Below are 27716 nucleotides of genomic sequence, written 5' to 3'. Positions count from 1 at the left end.
TGTTCCCCCAACCAGGCAGCCTCCAGCTGGACTCCACTCAGCCCTCCTGGTGCTAACTTGGCCTGACACGCCGGCTGCACATGGGGCCTCCCGTGGAAGCTGTGGCAAGCCCACCACCATTGTGGTGGTTGCTAATTGGCTCTGTGTTGGGCCTTGGGTCACCGCTCGGTCAGCCATGGCTGATACCTTCTTCCCACTTGTCTCAGGAAAGGCACGGCTGTCCCTTCTGCTTAGGCCTCAGCAGGCCATTGAACCGCACATGCCCAGCCACGTGGGACCGGCCTGGCCAGCTAGCTTCTCTGATGGTGGCCCCCACCCTATTCACTCTTGAGAGACAGCAGAAGTAACCCAGCAAACAGAACTGGCTTTGGGGTGGACAGTTGTCTTAGGGACATGGTGTGATAACCAGGGTAGGAGAGAGAGCCCAAGCCAGGTGTCTATTTGTCATCTGACTCAGCACCTGAGATTCCACTACTATAGGGACCACACTCCAGTCCATCCCTCACCTTCAGGGTTTCTCTTAAAGTGCACATCTCCTACTTGGGGACAAGAGGAAAGGACAGGGTCCTGGAGGGTGGGAAGAGGAAACACCATTAATTGGAATCTTATAATCAATTCTCACCTCCATTATATCCATCTGTCACGTCCTGCACATGATGCTGTTGTGCCCCTGACCCCTATGTCAAGGAATTTTCAGCAAACTATTTTCAGAGTAGAAGCAGCTGCCCTCACCCACATCACACCTACTATCATACCCACCATCACGCCCACCATCACACCCACCATCACACCCACCTCTGGGATGTTAAGGCTCTGGGGATCTCAGTGTGGTTATTCCTCAGCCAAGGCTTTGAACCTCAGTGGTGCTGGCTTATCTGACTTTCCTCCCAGAGGAGGTTGAGAGTGGACAGTGCCTGGGATGTGAGAAAGCTTAAGGCCTGACTTGATATAGGGGGAAGCTCACTCCACTCCTATTTTTCAGGTGCCCAAGGTGTACCCCTTCACAATTTTACCAGGGCCCAGGCCTTTTTTTTTTTTTTTGCTGGGGGTACTGGGAATTGAACTCAGGGGCACTCAACCACTGAGCCACATCCCCAGCCCTATTTTGTATTTTATTTAGAGACAGGATCACACTGAGTTACTTAGCAGTTCACTTTTGCTGAGGCTGGCTTTGAACTCGCCATCCTCCGGTCTCAGCCTCTGGAGCTGCTGGGATTACAGGCATGCACCACCATGCCCTAATCTTCTCCTAGTTTGGTACTAGAATAAATACATCCCAGTCTTCAAAACATTCTCAAATCCTGCCTCCTCCACAAAGTCTCCCCTACTGCTGTCTTGCCTGACGTTACATCCTGTGGTTACGTCTTTGCTCCGTCTGCCCTGATCAGGGGACTTCAGAGCTCAGGACAGATCTGGGCTGTGGTGTGTCTCTCCTGCTTTTCCTCCTCTGGTGCTCCAGCTTGTGGGGCAGGTCATGACTGCAAAAAGCACTTCATCAAGTCAACAACTCCAATGGCCTCCCTTCTTGTCTCCTGGGGAGGGCACACAGAAGCTGTTGAGTGATACTTCCTGGGTCTGATCTAGCCCTTGCTCTGGATCTGGAGAGCTGAAAGCTACTTGGCTCTTCCTGCTTAAGGGCCAGAAAGGGATGGGGCAGGCCAAGGCCTTGCAGAAACAGCACCTGTGTTGATGCCAAACAGAATCCTAGCTGCTCCAGGGAAGAAATTAAGAGGAAGGAGTGGAGGGGCTCCAGCCTCATTCTACTCCCTGCCAGGGCTCAGCTTGGGTCCAGCAGGGACAAGCTGCCTCGAGGGTATGGATCCCTTGCTTCAGGTGGTTCAGCCCAGAAGGAAACAAAAGTACACTCCTAGAGCTAAGTGTGAGGCTTCTGGGGAGTTGAAAAGTTTTATGGCCTTTGAGTAGGATTCAGCCATTTATAAATCAGTGGATTATTAAAGAAAAAAAGAGAGGTCTGGTGTACTGACTCACACCTGTAATCCTAGTGACTCTGGAGGCTGAGGCAAGAGGATTGCAAGTTCAAGGCCAGCCTCAGCAACTTAGTAAGACACTACCTGAACATAAAAAAATAAAAAAGCTAGGGATGAGGAGGGGGTTGTGGCTCAGTGGTAGAGCACTTGCCTAGCATGTATGAAGCACTGGGTTCTATTCTCAATATCACATATAAATAAATAAAATAAAGGCCCATTGACAACTAAAATATATTTTTTAAAAAAAGGCTGGGAATGTAGCTCAGTAGTTAAGCACCCCTGGATTCAATTCCCAGTAGAAAAAGAGATAGATAAGTAGATAGATAAATTGAAAAAGAATAAAAATTCTACTTCTATTTGGATTTCCTTGAAATCTGCCCAAGGGATCATTGAGTTGGTATAGAGCCTTCAGGGCCATAAACTTGGGGATCCCATAGATCTATTTCTCCCAGAGTTTTCCAAACTGGAATTTAGAGAGTCTGTGATATATATTTGGCTGGGTGGTAGTGGTGTTGTTGGAAACTTCCCTGAGAGACAAGACCCTCTTGACTCACAACCTTGCTTCTCTAGTCAATAAACAAAACAGAACAGGAATGGGATTCTCTCCTTTGGGAGTTTTTCTGAGCCTTAACCTACTGATGGGCATCATGATTCTTTAAGATAAGTGTAGGGCAGGTGGATTTTCAGTGTCCCCCCGGGATTACAAGAACCATTGCTGTGAAACTACCAATTATCTCCCAAGGGAACACTATTTGGGAAACACTATTGAACTGATCTGTGTAGTAATATCTCATTCTGTTATTTGCAGTAGCATATAATTTCTGCCCTCCTAAATTATTGGAAGACAATTTTATGAAACCTAAAAACATGCCGATGCCTGTAATCCCAGCTAATTACCCTACCCAGCAGGAAATGACAGATGCTCTTCAGAGTTGATGCCAAACATAGGCTTTATCCTCATTTTCCAGGTTCTTCTGTGAGGCTCAAGGCCCACAAACAAGGAACCACTTTATGACCTTTACATACAGTGTACAGATTTTTGTTAAAAAGATACTTCATCTATATCATGGAAAACTACCCAGGAATTAAAAGGAATGACTTCAGAGACATGTAATCGTGTTGCTAAATCTCCAGGGAATTATGCTGGGTGAAAAAAGTCTACATTTCTAGACTCTGTGTGTGTGTGTGTGTTGAACCCAGGGGTGTTCAACCACTGAGCCACATCCCCAGACCTTTTTAAAAATATGTTATTTAGAGACAGGGTCTCACTAAGTTGCTGAGGCTGGCTTTGAACTTGTAATCCTCCTGCCTCAGCCTCTGGAGTTGCTGGGAGTCCCAGGTGTATGCCACCACACATGGCAATTTCTAAACATTGTTGAAATGACAAAAGTTTGAAACTGGAGAACAAATTAGTGGTAGGCGGGAAGGGAGGAGTGTTGAGTTTAAGAGGACAGCTGGAGCGGTCCTGCTGGAGATCGGATTACTCTGCGCATTGACTGTGGTAGTGGACACACAAACCTACACGTGATAAAACTGCATAGAATTAAGCACACAAATTCACAATTATAGAAATGGATACAGATAAGAATGGAGAAATCTGAAAGATTGATGGGCTTTGTATCTATGTCAACATCTGGTTTGAGGTTTTGTACTATAGTTGTACAAGATTTTACCATGGGAAAAACAGAAGTCTCTGATATCTCTCACAACTGCTTGTGACTCTATAATTGTCTTAATAAAATTACAATTATTTACTAAAAAAAAAAGAAAAAGAAATATAGACTGGGTGCCATGGCATCTACCTGCAGTCCTACTACTCAGGAGGCTGCAGTGGGAGGATACCTTGAGCCCAGGGAGACTCCATATTAAGGAACAAACAAAAAAGAAACTCAAGGGCTGGGGGTGTGGCTCAGTAGTAGAGTGCTTACCCAGCATGTATGAGGCCTTGAGTTCCATTTCCAACACCACCAACAAGAAAGGAAGGGAGGAAGGAAAAAAAGAAAGGAAAGAAAGTCAATTTTTATAAAAGTAGGACCATGGGTTCCTCACATGTGCTAATGGACAAGCATGGGAGAGATGGCCTCCCTTTGCCCTCTCCGTCCTTGAGATCTCTTTCAGAAGAGATCTGTTCTAGGGGAGTCCACCTCACTTCCCTGAGATCTTCACTCCCTCTCCTGGGACACATAGTGTTTATGGCTCAGAGACCTCCATATTTAGCACTCCAGCTAGGAACCAGGGAGCTGAATCCTGACAAAGGAATGGGACAGTCCAGCAAGTGGAGGTCAGTGCAGACAGAACAACTGACCTCATGCGGCCTAAGGAACCTCAGACGCCAGAAACTGGACACTAGTGACCAAATGCCTGATGGGAAAAGAGCACATATCAGCCAATGCCTGTAGGAGCTATGGTACTGTTTAACCCTGAACTTCACATGGCACCCAGGGGGCCCAAGAGGAGAAAGAAAGGTGTTGGATCTTAGTTGCGAGTGAAATGGCTGTAAGTGATGAGATTAAGCTTTCCACTATTAGGGGGAATGGAGAATTAAGACAGAAATCAAGTTTATTGTAGGAAAATAGTTACATTTTTGTACCCCTGAGTTTGTAGACTCTAAAAAATTGAACTCACTACACAGGTAGGCACTTTTATAAATGTACTTATACACAGATAGACACAGGTATAGACCACTGACATTCTCATGTGCATAAAACCTGTACCCAGTGGTGTGCTGGTAAATGTTGAACAGGTGGCTTTCTTTAAAACAGCCATAGCCAATAACCTGATTTGTAGCAGCTATTGATTTCTGTGGTATAGACATTCCCACAATGGTGATTTCAAGCTACAGACATATCTCTTAATGGAGTTGGAGAGATGTACACAAAGCTGGGTCTTTGTGAGTTGGTGTGAGTGTGCTCCGGTGCAACACCAGACCTCTGACACAAGTCACATTTGCACATTGATGCATCTGCCCAAAGGTGCCTAGATGTGTAGGATTGCTCAGGTTTCCTGGAGGATGGAGATGCTAATTCTAATCCTGTAGACACATTCCTACAGGAAAAATACATAGATGTTATTTCAAATACATGCGTCTGCAGACCCAGTCATTTACAACATATACAAAGACAAGTTCAAAAATATAAGTAAATATGTGCCTGTCTACCTATAGATTCACACAGGCCGAGGTATGCACATAAAATCCTATGCAGACACCCACATACCCAGGAAAGAAGAAGGAATAGATCAGCGTGATGTGCTCAGGTTGCTACCCTAGTCTGAGGTTCCACACCCTTCAGAACAACTTCAGATTGAGGCAGGTAAAGCCCTTCCTTCCCTTCTCTTCCTTCAATGGTTGAGGAGCCTTGAGGGGAAGAATGTTTATGCCATTTAGTTACACATGCTTCTGCACTCTGGGGACCACATATGCCCTCCCCACCTGGATTGGTCTAGAAGAACCCTTCCTTACTTCCCCAGAGGCTCCTTCCTCTACTCTCTTTCCTTGTGAGACAGTGAAATCCAACCTTTCTTCCCTTCCTTGTCCTGGGTCAGAAGCAGGAGATGTCAGTGTAATTCCACTCAGATCCCTCCCTATGGTTCCTGCTTTCCCTTATCACTTCCCTGTTTATCTCTTGCCCAGGCCATTGCTTAGCCTTCTAAGTATCTATCTCCAGGCTCCAAACTCTGCTCCCATTTGGCCCATTATAAGGAATCTGCCAGTAAATCAGCACAGTGCTGAGGTCACATATGTATTGGCAACTCTTAGGGCTAGATCCCGTTGAGGCGTCGCTGATTAAGACAGTTAGGGACCACCACAGTGACAAAAGGCAGATGTACTCCCAAGGCCTTAACTCATGATCTACTGCTCATTAAAAGTATTACAAAAACGGAATGAGTCTGAGCCCTCAATTATAACAGGGACTTAGAGAGGCAGCCTTTGCTAATAAGCACTGACTTCACTTGGACCTGCTGATGACTGATGGGTAACTAAAAAAGGATCAAGCTTGGCATCTCTGCCTTCATTTTGTATCTGTCTCCTTTATTACCTTAAACTGTGGGTCAGATTTCTGCTCACCTTTGTACACAGGCGTGGTAAGCATTTAAGGAGGGTTCATTTAAAGCTGATAATTGCCTGTTTCAAGGCTGAAGACACCAAGATAACAGTAAGTAGGTATTTTTCAAGATTTGCAGGGACATTCTACTACTCACTTTTACAACTTCTTTCTGCAGCAGCACCTGGAAATCTTCAGACAGTGTCGTAAACCTTCCAGGAACAGTGGAGCCTTGCAGAGAGGTTACCCCATGAGAAGAATGACAGTAAGCAGAGACAGTCATCTCATGGGAACCAAATTGCCCCTTTCCAGGTTCACAGGTCTGTTAATCATCCTGCAAAACAAATGGAGATTGCTCCCTCAAATGATAAGGATTTCTCCCTTCTCTGGAGCCACAGACAACTCACCCCCAGCAACCCAATAAAAGGTCTGTCCTTCCTGATTACCCACCCCCCAGTGCTCTCTCCCTTTTCCTTGAGGTACAACACCTCCCCCCCCCCCCGCCCATGAATTTTGCCTGTGTATTCATATTCTCGACTGATTCAGTTTCATTTCTATTGTTCCTGGGTCAGCAGTTCTCATCTCCAACATCATGCTCCAACATCATGACCACATGACCAATTCCTGCTTCCTTAGTTCACAATTTCACTTCTCCTTATTTTTTTCTATGTCTTTCTCTCCCTAGTGTTCTGTAAATTGTCTGTGCCATGGAACTTGCTTGTTCTTTCCTTCAGTTCATAGTAGGGCATTTACTATACCACATGTTTGTGGCACAGGACTTTATAGTTTACCAGCATTCTTTTTTTCCCCCTGCCTTATTTATTACATTAGGAATCAATTACCTTAAGATATATAGAATCCCAACCCCACATGTAAGCTATTTCAATTTTGTGTGTGTGTGTGATGCTGGGATTGAACCCAGGGCCTTGTGCATGTGAGGCAAGTACTCTAACAACCAAGTTATACCCCCAGCCCTATTTCAAAACTAAATGGCACACTTATAAATAGCTCAAGGTCAAGGAAGAAATCACAATAAAAGTAAATAAAAAGTGCTTTGAACTAAGTGATAATAAAAGCTTAAAATATCAGGATCTCTGGGATGAAGTAGTACTCAGATGAACATCTATAACTTAAAGTACTTTATCAGAAAGAAGCTAGAATAACAATAAATGATTTTCAAATTATATAGTGGGAAGGAAAAAATAAGAGTAAGACCAGAAATATATGAAATAGAGAAGAAATAATACAGCTAAAATTGATAAAAAATAAGCAAGTCTATTCAAGAAAAAAAGCAAGAACATAAAAATTAATATCAATGGAAAAGGAGCTATCAAAATAACACTACAGATGCTAAAAATATATTAAGGTCATATTATAATTGTATGCCAACATATGTGATAGCTTACATATTAGCTACATAGCTTACATAGCTTACATAGCATTCTTGAAACAATTTTTGGAGCTCCTGTCATGTGCAAGGTACTGAGGTTAGCCCTGGAAATACAGTGTTGAGCAAAGAGAACTGTTTCATGAGCTGTCAGAAGGATCTGTTAAGACCTTTGGGGCTAAAAGTCCTCTGTTCCAAAATAAGTGGATTTGGCATGAAAGATATTTTTCCACTGTCCTTCTTAACACCTTTGTCCTGCCTCCCCTGAAACTATAGTCTTCTTGCATCACACGGACAAATTAGAGAAGGTAGAGAACAAGACTGAGGCTTACAGATATCTAAAGGAAATTACCGACCTCGTGAGTATCATAGGAGCCACTGCTGGGATGCTGCAAGCCCAGTGCAAAGGAGCTTTAAACTTTTACAAAGCTATTTAGAGTTAATGAACACCTTCCTGTACTGCAGCACCTTTATTTCTTTCTTGTTATAGTAACTAACCACACCCATAATAAACACTGTTATTTTTGTGAGTTTAGGCTAATTTGATTTCAGAGCCTCAGTTTTCACTGATAACGTGTGGTTGGAAATCTCTTCCTTATCATAAAATTTTAGGATGATAAACAAATTAAGGTATATAAAGAACTTTAAGGATTATAATGTGCAACAAAAATGTATAGTATTATTAGTCTTTTATTAAATGCTACTTTCTTCAAACCAATCACATGACCAATACTTATTTCAGAAACAAGCACTCAGTGACTTTGAACTTGTGTGATCTCCTGCCATCTTGCCCAGCCAGGAGAGGTGACTGAAATACTCTGGTCTGGATGGATAGGAAACAAGACATATAACACAGATGCATAACAGAATGTACTGCATGCTACAAATATGAGCCTCACATGTAATTTAAAATTTTCTAGTACCCGTATTTAAAAAGATAAAGACGCTGACAAATTTGAATAATATAAAGATTTAACCTACTATATCCAAAATGTTGTCATTTTAATATGTAATTCATATAGAAATGATTTGTGAGATATTTTTACATTCCCCTTTGACACTAAGTCTGTTTGATCATGTGTGTATTTTATACTGACAACATATCCCATTTTGGACTAGCCACAATTCCAGTGATCAACAGTCACATGGATACTGTGTAGGGCAACAAATATAAATATAAATGTTAAGATCAAGTGGTAGTGCGCTCACCTGGCATGTGTGAGACACTGGATTCGATCCTCAGCACCACATTAAAAAAAAAAAAAGAGATCTGTGCAACACTTTAGGGTTTTCCAAAAGTTTTTGACATTTAAATCTCATGTATCCAGGGTAGGTGTAGGTTTACCATCTTCATTCTGTATATATGAGAATCAGCAGCAAATTATGTGTAATTCTTTCAAACATCCAGTTACTAAATGATGAACTCAATCCTTGTCTTCAAACCTGGGCACTTTCCTCTTTTCTTTCTTTTCTAAACAAGCAAACCAAGAGCACACTGGAATATTATCACACATGTAGGTTCCAAGACTCATTGCAATGGTACAGAAAAGGAATCCATTTTTCTTTTTTTGTATGGGGGATTGAATACAGGGGCACTTTACCACTGAGTTACATTCCCAGGCCTCTTTAATTTTTTCTTTTGAGTCAGTGTCTCATTAAGTTGCTGATAGTCTCATTAAATTGCTAAGGTTGTCCTCAAATTTGCAATCCTCCTATCTCAGCCTCCCAAATCACTGGGATTACAAGTATGCATCACCACGCAAGATTAGAAAAAAATATATTTTTTCAAAATTCACCAACAATTTCGCGTCGCGTCTCTGCTCAAACTCCTGCCCAGTTTGAAACTCACCAGAATCTATTAGCTGTTATTCTAAAAATATGTGTGCTGGATCAAATACTTTGCAGCTACGAATGAAAATGTCACAGGGCAAGAATTTTAAACCTTTATATTCTCTATCATGTAGTGATTTACTTTTTATTCGTTACTTAGTTCTTCAGCATCCCGAATGTAGGAAATGAAGATTCTTCTCTTCCAGTTTAAAAAGCACAAGTATGCCAAATATTCATGTCAAAGGATAACCAGACTCAGCCAGCTGGCTGTCAGGTAGAGAGGCCTGTTCAAGATTACAAGATGGCAAGCACGGAAAGGTCAGGGGCTGGACACGGATAGGCTAGCTCTAGAATTGCTGCCTTAAGAAGTACCCATCCCTAGACTGATGTTCCCTAAGAGACTTTGCTAAGGGCTGCCCTACTGCAAGGCAGAGTTGGGCGTCGGAGACACAGAACCACTCTTAGGAGCCCAAAGGGCCCGTCAGTGGCCAACCCTTCCTCCTTCGGGCTACCAATCCCTTTCCTGACGCTGTGGGAGAACGGGTGCGGAGTGGTGGATGGAAAGTAATAAAAGGCCTGTAAAACTTTATCTGCTGGTGTGCGTCCTCGTAAATACCCTCCACGGATAACTAAATTAGGTCGGCAGTAAGAGCTGACTGTTTCCTTCTCAGGACAGCCTGGAGGGTTTTTCTTGTTTTGCAAAAGGCTTCTACTTCCTCCTGGTTTCGTATATTCACACAAGCGCAGCTGAAGATCTGAGCAGGTGTTTTGTGCACGCGTGTGATTTTCGCCATCGCCAGGGTCTCACATTAATTTCCTTAGGACGCCCCCGGACCCCAGGTTTGTGCGCGGAGCTCCCGGAGCCCTGCAGTGTGTGTGCGTCACCGTTAGCGTAACCCTGCACACAGCCGACAGGAGCATTGCGCACGCGCAACGCGGAGCTGCCAGCAACTTCCGGACGTCCAGGGCCGGGGAGGGGAGTGACGAGTGGGGCCAATTCGCGACGCCACTTTCTGACTCCAGCACTGAGGATCCAGTACCCATCCTCGGAAGCAGGGTCCGGGAGGAGGGAGGCCCGGCCGGGACCGGGAAGAGCCGCTGAGGAGCACAGAAGCCCAGTCCGAGGAGTTGCCCTGCCCGGGCCAACCAGGGACCAGGGGCGGTTCCCGGAGCCACGCCCCCTCGCGCGCACCGCGAGCCAGCTAGACTGCGCAGACGAATACGTGACGCGGGGCGGCGCCGAGCAGGAGGGAGGGAGGAAAGATGAAGGAGGGCGGGGGAGCAATCGGCGGGACCAGCGGCGGCGGTAGCAGCAGCATGGCCGCTCTCTATGGGGGTGTAGAGGGGTGAGTGCGGCCCGACGCCGGGAGCACGGGAGGGGCGGCCTCGGACATTCCAGGCTGGAGGGCGGGGCGGAAGGTCGTGGCCAGCAGGGTGTGCAGGTAGCCTCGCACCTCAGGATCCGGCCACTGTGGGCTTCTGGGTTGCAGGGCCTTACGGAGAAAGGGTGTGTCACGTGCAGGGCCAATCTTAAGTGCGAGGCGATGTGCCTTGCAGGGTCTCGGTGAGTGCCAAGGCCACACCCCAGGGGGTCCTTTGTATTTTACGGCGGAACCACGCCCCTTTCTTCCACCGGCAACTCACTGGACAGCCCACTCGGCGTATTCCCTCTGGGAAAGCAGCTTTTTCCTCATTTCCAGATCCAGAAGGAGTTTTTGCAGAACAGGTGTCAGGTGTGAAGTTTCTGGGTTGGAGATAGCAAGCTGGAGTGAGTGGAAGCTGGGACAAAGATCTTTGCCTGAGGGTATCTGGGAGCTGGAACAGCTGCGAGACACAGTGTTCACACGTCCTGGTGCCCATGCCCCAAAGCTTTCATTTATCTTGGCACCACAGGCACCTCTTGCTGGTTTGAATCTTCTGTTACTCTATTTTTCTGCTAAGAATCTTGTCTGTAGGACTTTCTGTAGTAGCTCTGCCCCGGGTATAACTTTGGGTAATACCTCTCTGAGCTTCAGTTACTGAGGACAGAAAGGAACAAGATGATTGATTACCAGATTCCCTGCCAGTGACAAGATTCTGTGAATCTGAATGTGTTGACTCAGGATATAATAGAAGGTGACTTGTTTCAGAGCTTTTGAATTGGATTGAATTCATTTCAGTGTATGCCATGTCTCACTGCTGACTCACCCAAAAGTCTTTTCACATGAATTGTGAAGGTTGATTTCCCCATCCTGTACCATCTTGTATTTGTAGCACTTTTTTTTTAAACCTCAGTACAGTGTAGGTAGCAGTTTGTATTCATCCCTGTAACATTCATCTATAAGCTATAACCCATTTTTTTCAGTTTGTCAAGATATTGTTTTGGATGTTAAATCTACCACTTCACATGCATTGACTACTGTTTGAAACTTCGTGTCTTCTTTGAATCCGATGAGAAGGTCTTCAGTGTCCTCTCCTAAGACATTCCTAAAAGTACTGATCCATAAGGAAACACACATCCCATCACCACGGATCTGCCTCTAAACTACCATTTTCCCCAGTAATCAGCATTGGAGGGTTTAATTGATTGTGTGTAAATTCTCCCTGCCATCTGGTGAGCATTTCTTCCAAAGATGTCTTGAAGACCTTGGCAGGTGGAGCTCTCGGGTCTTGAAAGGCAGCCTTTAGTAGTTATGAGAGGAACAGAGAGATGTGCACATTTCTTTAGCTTTTTTTTTGTTGTTGTTAACCAAATGTTGTTTGTGCCAAGCTCTGTGCTAGTTATGAGGCTAGATAAATGATCCAAAGCTTGGCCCAGTGGAGCTGTTAAATCTATTTAGAAGTAGACACAAAGCAACTGAACACATGCTTGATGCAGAGGAAAATTTTAATAGTTATGGGGGCACTGTGAGGGTTTAACTAACATAGCCTTAACTAAGTGGGGTGGGCCACACATCAGAAAATTTCAAGGCCTAGATGATGCATATTCAAAGGGAAACTGAAGGAGAACTGTGTTTCAGTTTCAAGAGCATAACAAACACCAAACCACAGAGGTGGGTTTGAGAGTGGTGATTGGGATTACTGAAACTTATCTCTATCACACTGGGCTTTGCCTGCAACAGGGACTGCACTAGCTTAGCTCTACTGCAGGTTTTTCTAAGCAGAACTGAGTGCCCTCTTGTGTTCTGTAGGGGAGGCACACGGTCCAAGGTCCTTTTACTTTCCGAGGATGGGCAGATCCTGGCAGAAGCAGATGGACTGAGCACAAACCACTGGGTAAAAGCCACACTGAGGGGACCAGAGGGCTTGGTTCTGATTTGATTCTCTAATTCCAATTGAGGTGGTGGCTGGGATTCATAGAGCAACTGATAGGGATGACATAGGTCCTGCAAGCCTTTGTAACTCCTCCTTCCCTTGATTGGGCCAGCTGATCGGGACAGAAAAATGTGTGGAGAGGATCAACGAGATGGTGAACAGGGCCAAACAGAAAGCAGGGGTGGATCCTCTGGTACCTCTGCGAAGCTTGGTGAGTCTGGGGTAGAGCCTTGGAATTAAGCCAACAGCAACACTAAGACAGGTAGCAAGTTTAGATTGGATGAACTTGATGACTATGGATGAGAAGGCCTCCAAGGTCTAGTCCCTGGTGTTGAAACTTGTGATCTTACCCATTCTCATGGTTTCAGCTGCCACCTTCAACTACAAATATATTGGAAGAGTAGGATTGGGGAGAGCCACTGAGACCTTGGTTTGAATCCAGCTTTACCACTCAGTATCTATTTGACCCTTAAGAAGTGGGTCGTACTTTCCTCACTTGGAAAACATTGCTAGCAGTAGCTATCCCAGAGTTATTGGGAAAAGTACAGTGATACATCCCAAAAGGGTTAACACAGAATCTGACCCATATGCACTCATTAGGTGTAAGCTATTCTTACTCTCAGCTTAGATCCTCCCCCCAAGTTGATGCAGCTCTGTCTACTCCTTGTACACATAAGTGAAATGTTCTTTGGACACAGCCAAACCATCACCCCTTACCTTGTTTCTCTGCCTGATTTTTCTAAGAGCATTGTTGTCTAAGCTGTAAAAACATAGCATTGTTAAATTCCTCTTTCCTCTGTCCATCCCCAGTCTGGGCTGTTCTCAGAGCCAGGGCCTTCTGAGGGGCGGTGGTGTGGGATGGAGCGACTGAGGCTGGATGAGCAAGGTATAGCCAGACATAATAGAGAGCAGGAGGCAGGCATCAGGAGGGTTGGGATGAGAAAGGCACTGTGTCTGGAGCTCTGCTTGCTTGCTCACCTCCCACGTGGCCCAGGGCCTATCCTTGAGTGGTGGGGAGCAGGAGGATGCACTGAGGATGCTGACGGAGGAGCTGAGGGACCGATTTCCCTACCTGAGTGAAAACTACTTTATCACCACGGATGCCGCAGGCTCCATCGCTACAGCTACACCAGATGGTGAGGAGATGGATGGAGGGGTGAGGTTGAGAACTGGTTTTTGCTTGGGAAAGCCCCTTAGAGATAGCTGGCAAAACTAGTATTACAGTATCTGGAAGGAAGTCTCTGAGTCACCCCTCTTTACCCAAATCCTATCATGATCAGCTTAAGCCTCTGCCAAAGCAGACTTGGAAGATAGAAGAAAAGTGGGCAAGAAATGTAATCATGGTGGTAAGCAAATCAAACATAAGACTCCATTGCAAAGGAGGGAGCCCTTGGTGGAAGCCAGTGAGAAGCAGGCTGTGCATAGCCTAGAGCATAGAGAAGAAAGTTGGGGAGCTCTATGATTTTGTAGTGCTAGATCACAGGATTGGTATTTGCTAGCTCTACCATCCTGGAGAAGTCATGGAACTCTCTGATTTTCGATTTCCTTATCTATACAGTGGGGACAATTATATTTATAAGGTGCTGACTAAATATTACTATAAGAACATTGTCTAGCACAATCTGTGGCACATAGTAGGAACTCAGTAAAGCAGGTAGAGTCACCTGAAGACTGGCTTGGCAAGAAGCCACATTCCCTGAAGGAGATGTAGACCATATTCCTCAGTCCCTAGAGACAGGCTCTATGATTGCAGTTTCTCCGAGGCCCAGGCCCTCCCCTTTAGGCAGGAAACCTACTGGGCTCAGTTTTCTCCCCTGTAGGACTGGGTGGTAACCCTTTTGCCTAGGATGTGTGTGGTTTCTGTCCTATCTTCTTCCACAGTCGGAAGCTGTTGCTCTGTACAGAGCCTTGGCCACTGAGCCTTCCCTGCCCCTTCCCCAGGTGGGATCGTGCTCATCTCTGGAACTGGCTCTAACTGCAGGCTCATCAACCCTGATGGCTCCGAGAGTGGCTGCGGCGGCTGGGGCCACATGATAGGAGACGAGGGCTCAGGTGAGCTCACACTGGGCCTGGACCCTTTCCTTCCTGCAGCTCCCCATCTTCTCCCCTGCTCTTGGCCTACTAATCCCTGGGGGTTTTCTGGGGACAGCCATTCCAAGTGCAGGGTAATGGCTGACAGATCATAGCTGGACTAACTGCTGACATTGCTCTTCACTAGTGATTTTGCTCCAGGGTTCAGATTCACATCTCAGCACAATGGCTGTAGCCTACCTGTGTTGACTTTTGGAGACCTTAGGGAAGAATTGAGATTATGAAAGATCATAGATGCCATATCAGTCCGCTTCTGGGAAAGAGACAGAAACTCCTCCCACCATGGCCTCTTTATGGGTAGCATGTGTACATTTTCATAGGGGCCCTTGGGGCCCAGCTCGAGTTGTGACTCTGGCACAATTGTGAGAACTGATTGACCCTGTCTTTGTGTAGGAGATGCTGTGATACAGATTCACCTATTCTGTCTTCCAGCTCCAACTTGCTTTTATCTGGGTCAGTCAGATACAGTTTCATTAAAAGCACCTCCTTCTCCCCGGCATCCCCACCCCCAGGAATCAGGAAATGTAATTTTCTATAAAACCCAAGCAGATCACTAACCCTGTCTGGGTCTGAGTTTCCTTCCTGGTGAGCTTCAAGAGATTGCCCATCTTCTTAGCCCTCTCTGCTCTCTGCAGCCTACTGGATTGCACACCAAGCAGTGAAAATAGTGTTTGACTCCATCGACAACCTAGAGGCGGCTCCTCATGATATTGGTTATGTCAAGCAGGCCATGTTCAACTATTTCCAGGTACTTCCCTGGCCCCAGTGGATGTGCACACCTGGGGTAGGGCAGAGGGGGACTCTAAGATACAGCAGTTGCAGGAGAGGGATTGGGTGGGCCAAAGTGGGTCAGAGCTGCAAGGTGAAGTATAGGTAAGAACAGAATTTAGAATGCTGAAGACAGTGCATTCCAAAGGTAGCATGAGAAAGCTGTGGTTTGAGAACAAGTGGTTAGCCAGGCTTCATTCTTGAGCAGCTAAAACCCACTGAAACAGCTTTCTAGGCTAACATAAAAATTGCAAGTGAGGTCAGAAAGGAGAAATAGCAGGTAGAGTCTGAGCAAGGTCCTTGAATGCTGATCTGCTCTCTGGCCTTTATGGGTCAGGAAAACCTATTAAAAAGGAAGCAGGAGAATTTCAGAGGGAGGCACAGCCACTTACCTAGCACACTGGGGACTGACTCCTCATCTGTGCTGTGCTCAGTTGTGGGTTGGGAGACACAACTGCCTTTAGTGGAGTCAGAGGTGAAAAGTGGGAGGATGTGGAAGGAAGAGAAGAAGGAAGATAAATTTATTTAATAGCTTGTCTATCTGCATGAGGGCCAGTCTGTCTTTTGGGGGTCACTTAGGCAAGCTGGACCTAAAGCTGAGGAAGGAGATTAGAGATATTAGAAGGTAGGGCATGTCTTCTTAAGGCTGAGGGATTGGTGATTAAAGAGTAACCCTATCCTGTGCCACAGTGAGGAATAGGGAGGAACCAGGAGAAAACACCTTAGCAGTTTAGTTGTCTCACCCAGTCAATTGTGTCTGCACTCCACCAGCATGCCTGCTGCTCCCTCTTACATTTTTCAGTCATTCTTAGAAAGTTGTTACCAAGGTTTGCTGTGTGCCCTGGCACATGCCTGTAGGCATAAGAGGCTGAGGCAGGAGGATCATGAGTTCAAAGCCAGCCTCAGTAACTTATTGAGGCCCTGAGCAACTTAGCAAGATCCTCTTTCAAAAAATAAAAAAGGGTTGGGGATGTGACTCAGTGGTTGTGGTAAAGTGCCCCTGGATTCAATCACCAGTACAAAAAAAAAAGAAGAAGAAAAGAAAAGGAAGTTGTTATTAAGGTTAAATGAGACTGTGTATAAAATATTTATATATGTAGGTACTCAAATTTTAGCACCGCTTTCCTCTACTAAAATGTGTCTGGGAAATCATTTGAGATGTTAAGGGTAGGCAAGTTTGTTGGGGAAGAAGGACCTTCTGTGATCACATAAGTTTGGGAGAAGCAGATGAATTTCTTGGTTGCAGTACCTCTTGGAGCCTTTGCTAATGTGTGTTGTAACTCTCCCAGGGACAGTTGCAATATATGGTATTACTTAGATTCCTTTGACCAAAGAAACCTTTCCAAGAGCACTTTAAGGAACTATAGAACATGCTGTGGTGATTACGTATCTGTATTCTATACTGCCTGTAAGCTAATGGGTAACAATGAAGTCCATGCTGGGAAAACACTTTTCTCAAAATGAGAAATCTCACATCCTTATACTTTCTAGAGCTAAAACGTGCTCCCAGAATTATTCTAGCTCTTCAAATAGTATAAATTAGGAAGGGCAACTTAGGTGGGCAAATGGGATTTTCTTTACTTCTCATAGCTGTCTTGTGTTGTTTGTCTTTCAGGTGCCAGATCGGCTAGGAATCCTCACCCACCTGTACAGGGAGTTTGACAAAAGCAGGTTTGCTGGGTTTTGCCGGAAAATTGCTGAAGGTACTGAGGTGGGGTAGGGTTCTGTCGGGCTTTGTTTCCCTCAAACCTGCCTAATTAGGGGGTGAAGTTCATATGGGGGCTAGACACCAATTTCCCTCTCACCAAGTGACCTCACTGTTTTGCCACCTCTGTCCTTGGTGATGGCACTGGGTGTGCCTTGGGGTTGAGGCAGAAGGGCTAGATGATTGTACTGACTATTGTTTTGTATTGTCAGTGTTTCTCCTTGACAGGTGTCAAGGCTAGGGCAAGCTATATGCCAGTTTCCGAGAAATTTGTGAAACAGTTTTCATTTAGACAAATCTATAACTTTTTTTTAACTGGTTACATTCAAAGAACCAGGGGATTAAGGAAACCTTGGGCATATTTTGTTGGGTGTCAGAAGCTCAAAATATGGCTTGCTTGTTTATATTTTGCTTTCTCCACTGTCACGTCCATACTCTGTTAATTTGGATTCCATAGCCTCGGGGTACTCTTGGGCTCTTTTAGAGCCTGCTAGACTGAGTTCCTTCTCCCCCAGTAACAAGGAAGGGGCTAATCAGCGGCAGACTGCTGGAAGCAGGTGGGAGGCACTGACCAGATGTCAGCCAGCTTCTTAGCTGAATTCCTGGGTCCCCAGAGCTGAGAGATTCATAGGGATAGACTCAAAATAACTCAGTGTAACCTAGTAATCTAGTGGTAGGGTGCTTTGGGGCAGGGGGCTGTCCTTCTCAGTGCCTTCAGAGGTGCAGCGGGGAGGTGGAGAGTGCTGCCATGAGACTTGCTTGCCCCCGTGCCAGTGGTGAGGCATATGTCCTGATTCAGACTTCCGCCAGCTAGAGGTGCTGCCCTGTGATGGGGAGAGTAACCGGGACAAGCTGTCCCTGGGTGTTCACCAACCCCCTTTTCCCTTCTCCTATCCCAGGTGCCGAGCAGGGAGACCCCCTTTCCCGCTACATCTTCAGGAAGGCTGGGGAAATGCTGGGCAGACACATCGTAGCAGTGCTGCCTGAGATTGACCCGGTGAGTGGAGGTGCTGCTTCCCTTTTGGTGATGCAACTGCCCCATCAAACCCTGCATCAATTAGAAACTATTTTAGATGAAGTTATGAGGTGAGAAAAATTCTGCTTATAACATAAGAAAATCCTACGGTCTAGTGCTTCCCTCTGTAACTGGTGTGTTACTACCTGTATTTACATGTAGTAAATGGGTTTAATGTCTGTCTGTCCCCTTTCTGTCCATTCCCCTTCCTTTTCTCTTTCCTATTTCTGTAGTTGCTTGCCCCTTTTCTCTTCCCTCCCCTGCCTGCTCTTCTTGTTTCTCTTTCCTTGAGTTCACCTTATTCTGTTATTGACTAGAGGGAAAGTCTGGGATTTGGGGTTGGTCTTAGGAAACCACCTGGCAGCTCCAGAGATGCTTGTTCAGTCCACAGCATCCATTTTTGGCCCTCCACCCAGGTCTTGTTCCAAGGGAAGATTGGCCTCCCCATCCTGTGTGTGGGCTCTGTGTGGAAGAGCTGGGAGTTACTGAAGGAAGGTAAGTCTGGGGGCAAGGGGAGGGGAAGGGCAAAGGCAGAGAATGGGTCTGGAGTGGAAGTCCAAGAAAGCTGCCTGTTTTAGGAAAAACTGAGACCTGTGCCCTGAGGCCAAGACAGGCCACTGATGCCTCAGGTTAAGGCCCTCAGCCTTCACTTTGCCTCTGTCCCATCCGACTTCCCACGAACTAATATATAATTTATGCTGGGGATTAAACTTCGGGCCTCAGACTTGCTGTGTATGTGCTTTACCACTGAGCTGCAATCCCAGTTCCTTGAGGTCCTGAAAACGTGTCATATTCCAACGATTTATTAAATAACCTCTTTTTAAAAGTTAAAGTGAAAACTCAGAATCAGAGCTCCAGCATATGATTAACGGTGGTAACATCCCTAGTCAGCATAATCCTGGCCAGAAGAAACGTGACTTCTTTCCAGGCAGCCTCCTTTCAGGAAGTTGCTCAGCCCCCATTAGACATTCTGCAGGGCTTAACGGCCCCTATTGGAGTTCCCAGCATTGGAACTGAGAGGAGGGCAGGCCTTTGAGGCTGCTGGCTGCATGTGCCCTGGGATCCACTGTGTCCTGGGGACTTGGCCTGTTGGCCCCTTCAGCATCTTCACAGAAAGACCTTAGCATCTTTGTCCCCTTCCCCTCCTCCTGGTCTCTTCTCATTTCTGTCCTTGCATTCTTCCTTGCAGGTTTCCTTTTGGCGCTGACCCAGGGTAGAGAGATCCAGGCTCAGAACTCCTTCTCCAGCTTCACCCTGATGAAGCTGAGGCACTCCTCCGCCCTGGGTGGGGCCAGCCTAGGGGCCAGGCACATTGGGCACCTCCTCCCCATGGACTACAACGTCAATGCCATTGCCTTCTACTCCTACACCTTCTCCTAGGGGACTGGTCCTAGATCCTCCCATTCTAAGCCTAGTGGACATTGGGTGCTAGAAAGGAGGTCTTTTCTTTTTTAAAAACACATATAGAAGAAAATAAATGCACTCTGCCCATTCCCCAATTGGATTGTGTGTTCAAGCACCCTTGCTGTTATATCCTCAATGCACCACTAGCAGGTGTCCCAGAGGGCTTAGGAATGGTTTTGTCCATAGTTGAAAGCCCCACCTCCAGGGACTTGGTCTGTGATCTGCATCTGATCACCATGTTCTTGGACAGATAATTTATCTGTGCCACCTCAAACACATCCCCCTTGCCTTACCATACACATTAACCTGTGACTTAAGTTTTTTCCTGTCAAAAGTAGGTAATGATTCCTGCCTGACCCCTATTGGAACTAAGTAGTCTTCCCCTGAATGAGATTATCAGTAGGATTTAGGGGACAATACAATTCTAGTTCAAAAAATTTTTTACCTCACTGGATTTGGTAGTTGTAAGTAAGCAGTGCATTTTTCAGTTTCTTGTGTGAATGAATTCTTGAGTTTATGAAGATTGCTGAGGTCCAAAAAGGCCAACTAGGGATAGCCTATCTGGATGGCCTACCTGCCTGTCCCTGACTGCTACTAGCCTGGCTCTGGTTATGGCATGACATTTTGTTTGTTGTGTGGCCCTGGGAATAATGAGCATCCGTGAAGAGCAGACGTGGTCCCTGTCCTCTGGATTCTGTAGTTGGACTAGTGAAGACAAACCTAAAGCTTCCTGTGCTGCTGCCTGTGCTACAGTCTTGATCCACAGTGGCTGCCTCTACAAGTGTCCAGAGTGTACACTATTAGAAGGCATCGATCATCTCCTGGACATGAGTTCTCAAACTTACATGCCTCAATTCTAGAGTTTATTTTAAAATCAGGTTTCAGTCTTTTTCCCTCCTCCTACCTACCCCCTACCTCAAGAGGTCTGACTCAATAGGTCAGAGATGAGTGGAGTGGGTGAGGAATTTTTTTTTTTTTTTAATAGTCTCATTATGTTGCCCAGAGTGACCTCAACCAAGATCTCAAGCATTCCTCCTTCCTCAGCCTCTCAAGTAGCTGGTCATAGACCTCCATGCCCACCTAGGAATTTTCATTCCTACTCAGTTGTCTTGGTGATTTTTGCCAGAGGTCCAGCATCTGTACTTGAAGGAGTTTGCCTTATTGCTTCTGAGTTCCAGTTACATTCTCAGGGGATCTTAAGTCTTACCTGTTTGTTTACAGTACATCATTCATGTGGAACAGAATGGCTGTAGCTCTCTTCCCTAGCCCAATGTAGCAAGCTGGTGCTTTGAGCAGTAAGAACTCAAGCCAAGTCCCATCAAGGGACAGAGCACAACTTCACATCCAACTGTCACCCAATTCTTTGGGTCCAGCACTTGGCAAATCGCTAGTACCTCACCTTGTAAAAAGTCTGCAGAGAACATGGATATAACAGAAGTACCTTTGCTATATCCCACAGTCCTAATAATAGTAATAGGGACTGAATCCAGAACCTCACGTTAGGCTCACTGAGTTGTATCCACAGCCCTTTTTACTTTTTTTTTTCTTGGAGACAGGGTCTTGCTAAATTATTTAGGGCCTCATTAAATTGCTGAAGGCTAACCTTGAATTTGGAATTCTCCTGTCTCAGCCTCCTGAGTTGTTGAAATTACAGGCATGAGCCACCATGCCCAGTTTTTTTTTTTTTTTTTTTGGTACCCAGGGACACTTTACCACTGGGCCACATCCCCAGCTCTTTTTTTGAGACAGGGTCTCAGTAAGTTTTTTAGGACCTCAGTAAATTGCTGGGCCGGCCTCAAACTTGTGATCCTACTTCCTGAGTTTCTGGAATTACGGGCATGTGCCACTCACCTGGCTTGTTTTTTTGTTTGTTTGTTTGTTTTAATGTGTTCTTAGGATTAGGTTCAAGCAGTGTTTTGGTAAAAAGTTTATAAATAATGAGACCTACTTATGTTCTTCAAATATGACCATCACTCTATTTGTGTAGACTCTATAATTCCAGTTGGACAGTGGAGGTTTTAGAAAATAGCAGCATATCTTGACTTTCTTAGTCCAAGAACATGATTATTGAGTAAATGTTAGTTGAAAAAATGAAGCCAGATTCACTGGTGTCCATCTGTAATCCCAGAAATTCCTATTGAGAGGAGAATTGAAAATTGGAGACCAACCTCGGCAACTTAGCAAGACTCTGTCTCAAAGTGGAAAGGGCTGGGGATGAAGCCAGTGGTAGACCGCCCTGGATTCAATTCCCAGTACTATACAAAAAACAAGTGAAAATCTCTCCCATCCCCCAAGTACTGGGGATTGAACCAAGGGCCTCACACATGCCCAACAAGTGATCTACCACTGAACTATATCTCCAATCTCTCCACCCCATGACGATAAAGTACCTAAGGTCAGATATGCTCCTAGATTCTATCACATTTAGTAGATGTGATAAGGTTTCAAGCAGGGTGTGGTCACATACCTATAATCCCCTTGGGAGGCTGAGGCAGGGGGTCACAAGTTTGAGGCCAGCCTAGAAATTTATCAAGACTCAAAAAATAAAGAGCCGAGGATGTGGCTTAGTGGTATAGTATGTTTATCTAGTATGACAAACAACAAAACTAAACAAATGTGATGAGGTTGTTTATTCTCATTAGTAAGACACTATTACACTAGTTGTGGTGCAGGGGCTTATTTTTGTGTGAGAGTTTCCTCCCCTTTAAACATATGCTTCCAACAAGATACCAGGAGCAATTCATGGGATTTTGCACTACCAAGGCATCCAAGCCTATAACAGCCTCATGACAAGGCAAGAAAGCAATGAGCACTGGACTTAAATAAGGCTGGCACTGCCTTCATCTGTCTGATCTTAGCACAGCTCATCATCCAGACCAGTCAGCTAACACTGATGTCTTCCAGGTGTGATGAAGTGCTCTGAGTGCTAAAAATGACTAGGCCATTTTTTAGTTAGCAAAATTCAGAGCTGTACACGTAAAATATATCCACACTTTAGTACACTACACTTACAATTAAGTTTAGTGAAATTTAAAAAATATACCATCCACATCTTCAAGGATGTTACAATCTAATATATCAGCCCTATACTTATAACTTAGAAAAAGTTATAAATAGGCAAGTCAACTCAGATTTTTCTCCCTAGCTTTGGCAAGAAATCAGGGCTCAAAGCAAAACCCATGGGCCCATAATCTTTTTAGCACCTAAAATCCTTGAAAGAAAAAAGTACAAAACGCCAATCCTCTCAATAGTCGTCCCCACTAACCCTGTGGCCCCAGTGCCTAAGATGAAGCTTTGAATGTAGTAGGCGCTCAAACTTGTTTAGTAGTTGAAAGACCGATAACAGAATCTTTTCACTTTTTTTAAGGTAGGAGTTAGCTTGGCTCAAACAGAAGTCAACTCTTCAAGTTTCCTTTCTAGCCCAAGAAGTCCCTTTCACCACCTCTGTTCAAAGTGTACTTACTGCCACTACTGGCTGAGATGTATTAAGAGCTTTCACTCACTTTTTTTTTTTTCTTTTCTTGGTATCAGGGATTGAACCCAGGGGTGCTTAACCACTGAGACACATCCCCAGACCTTTTTGTATTTTGTTGGAAACAGGGTCTTTCTAAGTTGCTTAGGGTTTTGCTAAATTGCTGAGGCTGGCTTTGAATTTGTGGTCGTCCTGCCTCAGCCTCCCAAGCTCCTGGGATTATAGATGTGTGCATCCACACCCAACAATATTAAGAGCTTTCAATGTGCTAGTCAATATTATAAAATTCTAATTTTCAAAATAAGACTCGGGGTAGGTGTCATACCTTTATCAATAAACAAGTTCAGGCCTAAGGGCACTAAGAAAGTGGTGAAGGTGGGGGTTCACTCAGGTCTGATTCCAAGCCCATGCTTTTACTGTTTTGTAATCTCATTTGGAAGGAATATTATTCAATTTAAACTGATATGTCTTTAGACATTAAAAAAAAATAACTCACATACCACACACACATACCCCTACATTATGATGATACATAGTGAACCATCCCTAGGAAAAAAGTACCAAGGCCAGCAAATGCACTTTATTCTCATTTATTGAGATTTTCAACAGCTGCCATTTGGTTCGTATAGCAAACTTTAAAAAATGACTTCTATTTTTTATATTTTTATGAAAATTATTTTCTTCAATTTTAAAGCACTATTCCTCCTCCAAAGTAGTATTAATAACTGCCATGTAAAGTTTATTTAGAAGGGGGGGAAGCAACAATAGCTTTTAAACATTTATGAAACAGCGACAAAGTTCCAAAGTCTCAACGTGGGCCAGCCGGGGATGCTATGCTGTCCCCAGTACCATCAATACTTTACTTGCCATCCATACCAACAGGGGTGCCACACACACACCCTCTGACCTTCTGGGGGCTTCTTGTTCCACAAGCTCCACTCTCTCTCCTCTCTACTTCTGCTGTCAGCCCTCCCTCTCTCCCTCCCTCCTAATGTGTCCAACAAAGGCAGTACAACTTTTAATACATGTTCAGCTTTGTAACTGGAGACATGCTACTTATTTAGGAAATTCACAGATTCCCCCATTCATTCTGGAGGAGGAAAAACATCCAGCACAGCATAGATGGTTTCACTTTCTTCTCCACTGAGACACATGCTCATACTTATTAAATGGATTTATTAGATGCTTCAAAAGTCCCGATGTGTAGTAGACAGCACAAAAGTTTCTTGTAAAAAAAATGTTGCAAAATTATAAAAATTTCTGCAGCACTTGAGGCTCCTTCTGTAGAGCTTCTAGTGACAAAGCTGGTTCTGAAAAGTAATTCCTTTGACACGCACAGTAGCTTCACCTATGAGTCCTATATATCTATGTTCAAAGAGTTCCATTTAGACCACAGGAATCTGAAATCCAAGTTCGTCAGGCTGTCTGGCTAACAAAATGTACATACCCATCAATGGGATACTACTCAGTAGTAAAAAGAACAAACCACCAAAACATGTTCTATGTAGTGGATGAGCCTCACAAACATTATGTTAAGTGAAAAAAGGCCTGATACCAGAGACCACGTGCAGGACTCCATTGATGTGAAATGTCAAGAAAAGGCAAATTTATACATGAAAGTGGTTGCCTGGAGTAGGAACAGGGACTAATGAACATGAAGATCTTATTGGGAGTGATGAAAATGTTCCAGAACCAAGTAATGGTTACGGCTGCACCACTGAGGAAAGTTACTAAAACCACTGACTTGTACAACACTTGAAATGGGTGAATTTTATGATACGTAAAATATGCATCATTAAAGTTGTTTTTTAAAAAAAGACTCCCTACCTCCCAACTACCCTTCAAGCATTAAACAATTCTGAAAAGCTCACAATCAAAAGAACAGGATTATCACTTAGTATTGATTTACACAGTAAAACATTTTACTATTTTATAGAAAAAAATATTTTAGTAATTGTAAAATAGTAAAATGTTTTTAAATTTTATTATCTCAGGGCTGGAGGATGTAGCTCAATAGTATGTGTTTGCCCAACAATGAGGAAGGCCCTGAATTTGAGCCCTAGCAATACAAAACAGAAAAAAATTTTCAATTTTCTGTAGAAATAAGTAACCTAAAACATTTATTATTTTGGAAAAGAAAAAAAAAAAGGTAGCCAGTGAGAAGGTAGATTTGAGGAAGTAAGCTCAGCAAATTTTGCAAATGAGACTTAAAAACAAAAGCAGCCTTTTAAAAATAATCCCCCCCCCCCCCAAATACAGATGGTGTCTCTGTGTTCTTTTAGATTTCTCTCACGTCCCTTGGAAGCAGGAAGTACAAATCTCTTGGCTAACACCCTACAGAGATCAGTATATCCAGCTGTCTTTTTCTCATAACTTCCCTAAAAATGAAACTGACTGGGAACAGCAATGGAGGTTTAGAAAGTGAGAGCAGAAGGCCAAGTAATATGCAAGACACTTGAGTATTTCCTTGGGTAGATTTCCTGCTCCCCTGTCCCTGTCACCAGTAGCATGTTCAGTATGGGAGATTAAAACAAGGAGAAAGAAACTCTAAAACCTCTCTTTCCAAACTGTGACCAAGTGTGTGGATGAAATTCACAAGACAGAAAATCAAGGTCAATCCTGTTCTCTCGGCCCATTTGCCAGTATCCTAGAGGAGATGCACAGTCTTTATAAATGGGTGAATATCTCCAAATCTTGATCAAATTTTTCAGATCTCTACTGGTTCTCATACCTCAGTTATCACCTAAACCAAGAGATCAAGGGAGCCTGTAATGCTGAGATGCTCACTGAAAAAGGGCTGCCTCTTCCAGCCACCGGAGGGTGGATGCAGGAATGCTGTTTCTGTGGACTACTTCTCTCAAACTTTGCTTTCTAACCTATTAATTACCAGCATATTCATGTGACCTCACTATGGCTCAGCCTCTCTTAAATCAAGATAAAACTTTTCGACATTATAGCAAAAAACCAATTTGGAAAATGCTTAGTATTTCACTAAAACATTTATTGTAAGCTACTGTTAGCAGGGTAAATTTAAAAACATCCCAACTGTTTTGACTTTGCAAATTAAAGGTGCTACAAAAATCCATCCTTATCTTTATGATCTTTCCAGGTCTGTCCTTATATGATTCCCAAAAGTAAACTAATGTACACAGAAACTGGCCCGAGGCTCAGAACTGCATGTACCCAGGCCTAGGCTATATCCTTGAATTTTCTGTTGCAGTTCAAATATCTTGAGAAACTCAAAAGATGTTCCTTTATTGTTTTTTCCCATGAAGAAAAAGAGGAATTATCTCCTTGTAATTTTAGAGTCAAATAAATAATCACAGTAATCTAATAAATTAACACTGGGACCAGCCAGATTGGCAACTGTTAAAAATACTCCATTTCTATAAACTGTCAAACTTCTAGTTGCCAATTTTAAAAGTAAGAAGACAACAGTGGTTTAAATTCAACATCAAAACTATCACTCATAAACACAAGCTTTGCCTTGCTTGCACTCAGACCTCTCCTGGGGGAAAAATCTGAGATGGAGACTCTCAGCACTTCCCCAGGGAAGGGTCTACCAGACCCACATGAATTTTCTGCTAAGAAGTTGGCAAATTAGGGCTGAGCCTGTGGCCCAGGGGATAATCCCTTCCTACAACACCAACACATTTGAGAACATGAAATAGATGATAAAAAGAGTTGGGCCACAGGAAGAACCAGTGGAAGCACAAGTCCTATATATTAAATAAGGGATCACCTTGCCCACTGCTTCCTGATCTGGAGGGCAGCACATTCTGCATCTGAGGGGGACTGAAAAATCCTGCCCTTAGGTTCCAGACTCATCTGGTTGAGTTTCCTTAGTCCGGACCCAATATACTTGTGACACTGTGCTGAAGACAGACATCCAAAACAGCCAGCACAGCAGAAGAAAAATGAGCCTCTTAGACCATGCCTAGTAGTTCAGTCTACCTGACATCAAAAGAACAAACCTTCAGGATGAAGAAATGTTACTCTGGATCCCTACAGAGCTTTCCTGATGGGTAGCCAAAGGAGAGTCCATTGTCCTCTTTGCCAACACATTCCAACAGCCTTCAGCATATTTGAGCTTAGATGGGCTAATGGAGACTAGAACAGGCACAGTAGCCCCAGGAGAGAGATTTCCCCTATTTATGTACTTCCAATGCCTTCTCTTTATTAGAGGCAACATCCTGGCTGAAAACTAAGCTGGAATAAACAAGGTTTTTTATTCAGAGTCTTCCCTAAAAGAAAATTAACAATTTCATTCTCTTGAGGTAGAAGCTTTGGGAATATGCATGTTTGGCAATACATGTTCCCAAAGCTACTCATAGTCCTATGACATGTGACCTAGTGAGAAAGACCATTTTTCAAATGATTCCACCCTATAAACTTAAATGAGGAAAGATATGAGTTTGTATTTTAAATCTGGCATTAGTGTAAACCCAACAATTCAGGAGGCTGAGGAAAGAGGATTCCAAGTTCAAGCCCAGCCTCAGCAAATAAAGAAACCCTGTCTCAAAATAAAAAATAAAAGACTGGGGATGGTAGCCAGGTGGTAGAGCACCACTGGGTTCAAATCTTTAGTACTGGAGAAAAAACCCTACCATTAGCCTGTGGCTCTTCAAAAAATCAACAAGGGAAGCTGGGATATAGCACAGTGGCAAAGTGCCAGCCCAGCATGCATAAAACCCTAGATTTGATCCCTGGCACCCTCCC

At 44.3% G+C, this 27716-nt stretch overlaps 2 protein-coding genes and 1 long non-coding RNA gene across 7 annotated transcripts in view; 1 reads left to right on the top strand and 2 right to left on the bottom strand.

Annotated features, from left to right (window-relative positions):
* Positions 1–4529: 4529 nt before the first annotated feature.
* LOC125617144 lies at positions 4530–9082 on the bottom strand. Its single transcript, XR_007348015.1, has 4 exons — positions 8628–9082; positions 6189–6365; positions 5204–5343; positions 4530–5033 (listed from the first exon to the last, which is right to left on the bottom strand). It is a non-coding gene; the product is annotated as an uncharacterized LOC125617144 (long non-coding RNA).
* Positions 9083–10192: 1110 nt separating this feature from the next.
* Positions 10193–19625, top strand: Nagk (N-acetylglucosamine kinase). 5 transcript variants are annotated; one of them, XM_015479544.2, is made up of 11 exons: positions 10194–10594; positions 11593–11720; positions 12419–12503; positions 12655–12753; positions 13537–13678; positions 14484–14594; positions 15269–15381; positions 17017–17104; positions 18006–18103; positions 18538–18616; positions 19311–19625. In XM_015479544.2, exons 4-11 carry the CDS (start codon positions 12694–12696, stop codon positions 19499–19501), a joined length of 882 nt encoding a protein of 293 aa, XP_015335030.1. In that variant the 5' UTR covers positions 10194–10594; positions 11593–11720; positions 12419–12503; positions 12655–12693; the 3' UTR covers positions 19502–19625. The 5 variants fall into 5 exon arrangements, with proteins under 5 accessions (XP_015335026.1, XP_015335030.1, XP_015335028.1 ...); XM_015479542.2 differs by having other exon boundaries at positions 10479–10594; positions 11593–11686; XM_015479543.2 differs by having other exon boundaries at positions 10479–10594; positions 11593–11841.
* A 3946-nt stretch (positions 19626–23571) lies between these two features.
* Paip2b (poly(A) binding protein interacting protein 2B) overlaps positions 23572–27716 on the bottom strand; it is a 35185-nt gene continuing 31040 nt past the window's right edge. The window contains exon 5 of the mRNA XM_015479538.2: positions 23572–27716. This exon is cut by the window's right edge and continues 1700 nt beyond it. The gene's annotated coding sequence lies outside the window, so the exon portion shown is untranslated.

This window comes from Marmota marmota, unplaced genomic scaffold, assembly GCF_001458135.2.
Source record: "Marmota marmota marmota unplaced genomic scaffold, marMar, whole genome shotgun sequence".
Classification (NCBI taxonomy): domain Eukaryota; kingdom Metazoa; phylum Chordata; class Mammalia; order Rodentia; family Sciuridae; genus Marmota; species Marmota marmota.
This window is presented reverse-complemented; position numbering and strand designations above follow the sequence as displayed.